General features: G+C 45.4%; 1 protein-coding gene across 1 annotated transcript in view; it reads right to left on the bottom strand.

Annotated features, from left to right (window-relative positions):
- Window positions 1–5,181, bottom strand: part of MTUS2 (microtubule associated scaffold protein 2) — a 503,981-nt gene extending 498,800 nt beyond the window's left edge. Inside the window, exon 1 of the mRNA XM_004384151.3 lies at window positions 2,974–5,181. Coding sequence (XP_004384208.3) covers window positions 2,974–5,175 — 2,202 coding nt within the window. The 5' untranslated portion in view covers window positions 5,176–5,181. The remainder of the gene's footprint in view (window positions 1–2,973) is intronic.
- Window positions 5,182–9,431: the final 4,250 nt, after the last annotated feature.

Here is a 9,431-nt window from a genome sequence, read left to right as displayed (position 1 = left end):
TGACATGTTGTGGGGTTGTTAACCAATGTCATAAAACAATATGTGTACTACTGTTTCATGAGAAACTATTTGTTCTGTAAGCCTTCACCTGAAGTGCAATAAAAAATAAAATTATTTCTGTTGCAATTGGCAACACATGTGCTGCTTTTCTGGGGAGGGACTGAAGCCATCCGATGGGGAGTCAGGAGTGCACACCTTTCAGATCTCCCTGCTCTGAGTCTGCAAACGGAGGGGGTACTGGCTGGGTTCTACCAAGTCACAGCTGTAGGAGCAAATGGCCAACGGCCAGGCTGTGCTCTACTTTTAACGAAAGACGACTACCGCAGGAGTCGGGCAGTAGTGGTTCAGCAGCAGAATTCTCGCCTTCCACGTGGGAGAGCCAAGTTCAACTCCCAGCCAATGCACCTCACGTGCAGCCACCAACCATCTGTTAGCGAAGGCTTGCGTGTTGCTATGATGCTTAACAGGTTTCAGTGGAGCTTTCAGACTAAGATGGACTAGGAAGAAAGGCCTGGTGATCTACTTCTGAAAATCAGCCAATGAATCACAGTGATCTGATCCCATGGTGCATGGCCAACTCAGTGGCAGCTAACAACCAACACCACAAAAATTAGCCCAGCACAACACCCCAGGGCTGCTCTCTTCTATCTTGTCAGATGCTCCGATTATGGGAGAAATGATTCACAGATACAGAGGCCAGAGTGCAGCTGGGCTGCCCTCACCCACGCCAACCAGGTCCCTCCAAACCCCTTAGGATTATTAAAGTCACAAAACACCCCGTGATCCCATTTCCTTGAGATGTGGGGTGGCTTCTAGAGGATGAAGAATAGAAAATATCTGGGGAAATATGCATATATTATGGAAATTCTTCGATGGAGCAGAAGCCAAACAGAAAAGGAATACGCAAACGAAAAATTAAGATGGGTCACAGAGAAAGCATTAGAGGAAATAACTGAAGTTTTGCGCACATCTCTGTGATAGTTAATGTGATGTTCACAGCTTGGCTAGGCTGTGATTCTCAGCGGTTTGGCAGACATTAGACTGGTTGCTCTTCCATAATGTAATATAATGTGATCACCTCCCATGCTGTGATCTGGTGTTTACATTATATTACATGAGCAGCCGATCAGTTGAAAGGGGAGTTTCCTTGGGGATGTGGCCTTCCTCCAGTGTATAAATGGATGTCCTGGCAGAGCTCACTCTCTCTCTCGACCTTGCACTCTTCTCATTGCCTGACCTCCAGCTCCTGGGACATTAGCCTGCAGAAGTCTCCGCCCTACCACCTGATTTGCAGATTTTGGATTTGCTAGTCTCTACAAGCCCGTGAGCCAGCAGAGGCCTCCAGCCTGCCAGATTTGGGTCTTGCCAGCCCCCACATGAGCCACATGAGCCATTTCCTTGAAGTAAATCTCTCTCTATATATTTATATATGCGTTTCACTGGTTTTGCTCCTCTAGAGAACCCAGACCAAGACAATCTCTGAATAAAGTTTCCCTCACGAGTGTGTTTTGTAGAAAAAAATCTAACAGCTCTTTGTGGAACTTCCGCCGTGACTCTCTGAGAGAGAGGAGGAGGTTCATTCATTTCTTCAAACAGCCCTGGTACCTGTAGCCATGCAAGACCTGCCTGGGAGGGTACCTGGGCTATCTCCCTGGGCCTCATAGGTTCGAGCCTGACTCTGGGTCTCAGAGGGCCAGGTGGTTATGATTTTGGAAATTTGGGAACTACTCACGTTAACCAAGCTCAGAGACCGATGTATAAAATAAGAAAGGTTATTTTTCCATTTTCAATGAAGTACCACTGCCTACAGCCAGACTCAAACATTCCCTAACTGTCACTGCAGCCACCATGTGAGAAGCACACTTATGTACAGAATACAGTTCAATCCAGCACAGTGACACTGGACCCTGGAATTCTCCAGTCAGCAGCCTCTGTCTGGAGACCTGAGATGGGAAGCCAGTTACAATCAGAGGGCTGCTAGGCAGGCCCAGGGTCAGAACTCAGGGACGAGCTGTATGATTTGAGAGCTAATGGTTGGCCACGGGGCAGGGAAAATGGCCAGCTGGTCGGGACACCCTCTCCCCTGGTCAGTGGTCATCAGTGTCTCCTGCCAAGAATGGATTTGCCCTTTGCCCTGGGCCAATTCAGGAGACTTCTCCTGGGATCACTACATTGCTTTAGGGATGTCGATACATTCACTCAAGCTAGAGTCCAACTATGGACCCAATCTATCTCTAGGGAGCCCTGGTGGCACAGTGGCTAACGGCTCTGCTGCTAACTCAAAGGTCAGCGGTTTGAACCCACCAGCTGCTCTGCAGGAGAAAGATGTGGCAGTCTGATTCTGTAAGGATTTCAGCCTTGAAAACCCTATGGGGCAGTTCTACCCTGTCCTATAGGGTTGCTAGGAATCAGAATCAACTCAACGGCAATGGGTTTGGTTTGGTTTGGAATCTATCTCTAGGGAGCCTTGGCATACTTTTGTTTGAATCCAATGTATATGAGTTTCATAATTCAGCTTAGCACGCACCATTTTTTGAGCATGTATTTGTGCCAAGGAGTCCCTGGGTGACCCAAATGGTTAATGCACTCGGCTGCTAACCATTCTGCTTGAGTCTACCCAAAGGTGCCTCTGAAGAAAGGCCTGCTGATCTACTTATGCAAAATCAGTCACTGAAAACCCTAGAGAGTACAGTTCTACCCTGACACATATGGGGTCACCACGAGTCGGAGTTGACAACAACTGGTTTTCATATGGATTGAAATTTAAATGGGTCTCCTTATATGCTGGATCTAGCTCATTATGATCATCAAACTCTTCTAGTAAAAAATGTCCACTCCGTCCAAGTATGTCCATCAAAACCTGCAATTTGCTTAGAGAGAATATTTTGTTTTCACAACTCATTGAGAATATATAACAAACTTTAGGACACTCAGGCTATTATAGGTCATACCACAGTGACATCATTCTCTTACCTCCTGCAAAAACTTTTCACTCATTTGACTGAAATGATGGCCTGGCGGCTTGATTCCAGACACCACCAACCCAGAGCTGAAGACCCTTGGCTTCTGCAAGTCTGGCTTGAATTTCTCATAAAGGGTGGCAGGTGACTTGAGGTCTCCACTTGCTGTCTTCTCCTCTTTGGGAAGAGGCATGCTACATGGTGGCGGGGCATAAGGGAGCCCCACTGGCACCAGCGAGGCGTCCACCTGGCCCAGGGCCTGAGGACCCCTCCTGATGTAGGTGATGATTTTGGGTCTCACGTGCTTGGGCTTGGGCATGATGACAGGCTTAGCTTCCGTCCTCTCATCTGTTTTGTCAACCTGGCCGTTCTCCATTCCCTCCTTCGAGGAAGGCGTGTCCTTGGAATGTGTGCAGACAGGCTTGGGGATCCCACTGGGGCAGACGTTCTTGTCAGGCACTTTTGGGGAAGTGTTCAACAACTGCACACTGTCGGGGGCAGGTACAGTGGCCACGGAGGACCCTGCATCCACATCCAACATGCGGAGATCCTGGACACTGCTACTGGCTGGTATGGGCTGGTGGGTCACATTCACAGTTGGGACTATGACGGGTGCTGGGACATTGAGAAGGGAGTTGGCTCTTGCTGGGGTACTTTCAGTCTCAGCCGCATTTTCTAGAAGGTTCCTAGTTCCAGCAGCTGGTATAGCCATCTTTTTGTATTCTCCTGCTTCTGAGCTTGTGCTTTGATGGACAAGGAGGTTGGGGACCCCAGTATTGTTTTCTCCAGCAGAAGGATCTGAAGCCAAAGACATGGCAACGTCCATGTTCCCACTGCCCAGTATCCTTTTCTCATTGACATCGAGTGGATCACCAAGAGTAGAAGCTACCTGACCGTCACCTGGTGAAATGTTGTTTGGTGGTGCTTCACCCAATTGCCTACCTACACTTGGTGAAATTTTGCCAGTGGGCTGATTATCAGCAGCTGCCAAGGATGCCAGGCCCTGGGGATAGAAGGTTTGAAGAGAATTTTCATCATCTAGGGCAACCTCTCTCTTCTCATCATCACGACTTCCTCTTCCCAGCCCAAGATGGTGAAGACCGCTGTTAGGTAGGCCACTGACTGCACCAGTGGCTCCTTGGTGTGAGGAAAACGTCTCTGCTTTCCCACACTGCTCTTTTCTCTCTAGGGGTAACGTACTATCGTCCTTACCACACCCCAGACATTCTGCCTGGGTCGACTTTAATTCCTGCATAGCCCTGGGTTGAATATATTTCAGCTCCGTCTTGGACTCATCCTTTCCCTGAACTAATTGTGCTTCAGGCTGACTCAGGATTTCCTTAGAGGCTAACGTTAAATTCAGAGCAGGCTCTGTCTGTGCAGAATGTGATGTGCTCTCATCGTTAACATTCAGTACATTTCCCCCTGCCCTTTGGGCCTCTGAAGGGGTGGTTTCCTTGGTTTCTGAGGTAGACGGTTTAGGATGCAGCCCAATCTTTTCCTCTGAGGCACTGTCAGCTAGGTGAAAAGCTCCCCCTAGAAAGTGGCCTGGCAGTGTCTTCTGTGGTTTCTCCCCACCCCTAGCAGACACATGACGTGGGGCTTTGGTGGCGTCCACTGAAGCAGACTGCAGAAACTGCTGAGTCCCGCTCCCAACACGCTCCTTAGTGAGTGTGTCCACCTGAATGGCATAGCCACTTTCTCTTTCCATGGAATGCTTCCTCAGCTCCTCACCGTCAAAGGCCTTTGCCAATTTATCCTTGGGAACGTGCTGGGTAACATCAGCATCCTGTTTAGCCAAAACCTCGGGACACGCCTCACTGGAAACAGTCCTCCAGCCCAGCAGGCTGGGTCCCTGAATACCCCGAGGGGTCTGCAGAAGAGCTGTGCCTTTCTCCACGGTGTGCTCACTCAGTTCCCTGTGAACCGCTGAAGACAGCTTACAATCTTTCAGGCTCATGGGGCTGACCTGAAGCTCGTGGAATTCCTTACTGAAATGGGTAATACGTTCTGGCTCCCCTGAGTTTGCATTTCCAGTTTCATCTGCCAGGCCACACGTCTTCAACTCATCGTGAGGGGAACCGACCTCCGCCATGATCTGATTGGCATTTGTATCTCCCAGACTGAGGAAACTCTCATTATTATTTTTCGCTCCATTTCTGTTGTCTCGCAACTGCGTGTAACACGATTTCTTCGGAGCCACTGGAACACTCATGGTCAACCCTTCACGGTGGGGCTGGGTGCCATGCAGTCCTCAGCAGACAGGGGCTTCCTTCAAGCCTCAATCTGACTAACAGGAAGTCCTCAAGCTGCCTGCCGTCCTCCGACGATGTCACGTCGTGACACTGCTGCGATCATTTTCGTAGCAGTTTTAACACCATTGTCTTGGCATACGGCACGATGACGTACTGGCTGGGTTCCTGCTGAAGGAGAGTCGACTACGCCACGAGACCTACAGACAAATAAAAATACATGTGCGTCAGGTCAGCAACAAGAGATTCTGAAGAGACAAAAGCATAGTACATACAGATTTTTTCATCACTTCCATACTATTATTTCATTCACTCAATCAACATATTTCTCACTGGCCAAATACAGGAAAACTGACGTCATGTTACAAGTGGATAAAAACATACCAAATTTTATAAAGGAGCCCTGGTGGTGCAACCAGTTAAGCACTTGGTTGCTAACGGAAAGGTTGATGGTTTGAACCCACCCAGCAGCTTCACAGGAGAAAGACCTGGCAATCTGCTTCTGTAAAGATTACAGCCTAGAAACCCCTATGGGGCAGTTCTACTGTGTCACATGGGGTCGCTATGAGTCGAAAATGACTCAACAGACAAGGGAGAATGAAGAAAACCAAAGATACAAGGGAAAGATTAGTCCAAAGGACTAACGGGCCTCAAGTACCACAGCCTCCACCAGACTGAGTCCAGCGCAACTAGATGGTACCCAGCTGCCACTGCCGACTGTTCTGACAGGGATCACAGTAAAGCGTCCCGGGCAGAGCTGGAGAAAAATGTGGAACAAAATTCTAACTCACAAAAAAAGACCAGACTTACTGGTCTGACAGAGACTGGAGGATCCCCTACAGTATGGCCCCTGGACACCCTTTTAACTCAGAAATGAAGTCACTCCTGAGGTTCACCCTTCAGCCAAAGATTAGACAGGCCCATAAAACAAAACGAGACTAAATGGGCACACCAGCCCAGGGGCAAGGACGAGAAAGCAGGGAGAGACAGGAAAGTTGGTAATAAGGAATTCAAAGTTAAGAAGAGGACAGCGTTGACAGCTTGTGGGGTTGGCAACCAATGTCACAAAACAATACGTGTACTAATTGTTTAATGAGAAACTAATTTGCTCTGTAAATCTTCATCTAAAGCACAATAAAAGAAATAACTCAGCAGCACCTAATAACAACAACATAATTTAAAAAGCCACAAGTCCATACAGGTTCTAAAAAATAAAAAAGGATCGAGGAAAAATAAAGGCTCTTCTTCACAGAAGAATATCAGCTAACGGAAAAATGACAGAATTAGAAAAATCGCCTTTTTCAATGATCATAAAAAGCCAAAAAAAAAGAAACCCCAAACCCATTGCCGTCGAGTTGATTCCAACTCATACCGACTCTAGAGGACAGAGTAGAACTGCCCCATGGGGTTTCCAAGGAGCAGGCAGTGGACTCGAACTGCCGACTTTCTGGTTAGCAGCTGAGCTTTTAACCACTTCACCACCAAGGCTCCGCAATGACCATAGTGATCATTGTTTTGTGCAAAGGCCACAGATGGATGCTGAAAACATTGGACGAAAAATTGCTGGGGAACAGGTTATTTACAGGATCTCAAAGTACTGTCCCACAGATGATTTCTTACAAAAGCAAAGTTTTATCTTTACGATGGAGCAGTCTGGTGGACATCACGTGAAGCTCATGTTCACATTTCACATCACCGATAATGAAAACTGACATCACATGCCCTGAAGCTATGTCCTTCTCAGCACGCATATCACTGATACCGTATTCTTGCCATAAATGCTCAATCTGAATTTAACCGTGAGGAAATAATCGAGAAATGCAAATTGAAAGATGTTCAACCCAGTAACTGACCTAACTCTTCCAAATAGCCAACGGGTATCTAAACACAATATATGATCTTGGACTGGGCCCTGGATTTTAAAAAATGTAAGCAAAAGACATTATTGGTACAATTGGAGATCTAAATATGAACTGTATATGAGGTAAAAGTATTGCATCAATGTTACATTCTTGGGTGTATAACAGTATTGTGATTATGTCGGAGATTACCTTTGTTCTTAGAAGTATTGTGCTCTAGAATTTACAGGTGACATGACATGATGTCTGGAAATGATCCAACAAATACAAATGTGTGAGTGTGTCTGAGTATGTTGAGAGACAGAAGGCACAAATGTGGCAAAATGTTAACCGTTTGAAAATCCAGGTGAGTCACTCTATTGTAGCTGTAACTTTTCTATAGACTTGAAATTTTTCAGAATAAAAATGTTGGAGAAACTCTTTATTCCAGCCTTCAAGGCTTGCATGTTCCGACCCCTACGGAGCTCTCTCCCTCCCTACCCCCGCCTCAACTCTCCCTTTCTCTCTCCAGGCTGAGCCACACTGGGCTCATTCCTCACATTACATGTTGCTTCCTCCCTGCTCCAGGACCTTTGCACCTACTCTCCCATATGCATGGAATGTAGAGTCCTCCCCCAGTATCATCCAACTAACTCTTGCATATTCTATAGTTCACAGCATAAATACCACCTCCTCCAGGAAGTCTTCCTGATCCACTGGAATAGATTAAGTCTGTCTCTGATGATCTTTCTTAATATTTTATAGTTTTACTTTGAAGTCTAGATGTGCTAGACACTGGAGATAAATACTGTTCAACACCTCAAAATGTATTAGGCACTTAACATGTATTTACAGCATGAATGAAAGAATAAACAATGAATGATGAAGAAGATAAATGTTTCTTTCCTCATACATCTTAAAATCTAATACAGTGCAGGTAGTTCCCACCTTAGGACATCTTCGAGTTACAATATATTCCCACTTACGACTTTTTTTTTTTTTGTACATCTTATTGTTAATAATATGTACTGCATACAATGTTGCGACACATAATTTGCTGATTTTATCATTCTCTATAAGTTTATGTGTAATCTTTCCAACCTCCAAAGACAAATAAAGATCAGATTTATAAAGATACTGATAATAAAAGGCAATAATAATGAAAACTAAAAAAAAAAGAGAGAGAGAGCGGTATTTGACTTACATCAGAACCGATTTACGAAGGAGTTGTTGTCATAAGTCGGGGACTACCTGTATTTAATTCTCTGTTAAAGTAGACTCACACATCATCACTAAATCATTCAAGTCAAGGCTAACATTTTTTTCTCTACCACTCTGAATGTCTTTTATTAGAATTGGGGGTGGGAGATTTTAACAGTAACAAGATTTCTGCCCCATCCCCAATTCCCCCAAGGAGTATTCAAAATTAACAATCTTCCACAGCTTCCTATTAGATTTTTACAGACACATACAAGTACATATACAGTATTTTCTGCAAACAATGCACCCACATAAATAACGCACCCACGCATATAATGCATATAATGCATAGCACACTTGAAAAAACAGTGCAGGATGGCCTTCGGTGGTTGGCAAAAGAAGTATACATTATTTACGTAAAAATGCAGTACACTACAAGGAGGTGTTTTTATGTTTCTACTGAAATAAGTTACATCCTTTCATCATCATCGAATATGTTATTCATATTATAATCATCGTCTCTGATATTATTCGTGTGTGTGTGCGCGCGCGCGTGTATTAAAGCAAAATGACATAATAAACACCTGAGAATCTACCACCCAACCCTAGGACTGAAAGATTACCATTAACTTGCTGCTACATTGGTGCTCCTCTTCATTCCAAACCCCTACCCTCCCAATTTAATTTTTCACTTGACAACCTACCATGGGCTTCCCTAAAAAAATCAGTTGATAGTGACCTTCTTTCCTTTCATTTCTTTAGCATCAATGCATAAAATCCTTTGCCTTCAAATCGACTCCAGTTCATGACAACCCCATGTGTTAAAGTTGAACCGCTCCATAGAGATTTCTTGGCTGTAAACTTTATGGAAGTAGACTTCCAGGCCTTTCTTCTGTGGTGCCTCTAGATGGGTGTGAACCACCAACTTTTAGGTTAGTTGTTGTTGTTGTTAGGTGCCATCGAGTTGGTTCTGAATCACAGCGACCCTATATACAACAGAACAAAACACTGCCTGGTCCTGCGCCATCCTCACAATCATTGTTATGCTTCAGCCCACTCTTGCAGCCACTGTGTCAATCCATCTCTCTGAGGGTCTTCCTCTTTTTCACTGACCCTCTACTTTACCAAGCATGATGTCCTTCTCCAGGGACTGATCCCTCCTGATAACATGTCCAAAGTAT

The sequence above is a fragment of the Trichechus manatus genome, unplaced genomic scaffold (genome assembly GCF_000243295.1).
Source record: "Trichechus manatus latirostris isolate Lorelei unplaced genomic scaffold, TriManLat1.0 scaffold00118, whole genome shotgun sequence".
In the NCBI taxonomy this organism is placed as follows: Eukaryota; Metazoa; Chordata; class Mammalia; order Sirenia; family Trichechidae; genus Trichechus; species Trichechus manatus.
Note: the sequence above shows the minus strand (reverse complement) of the source record. Positions and strands in the feature narration are given on the sequence as shown.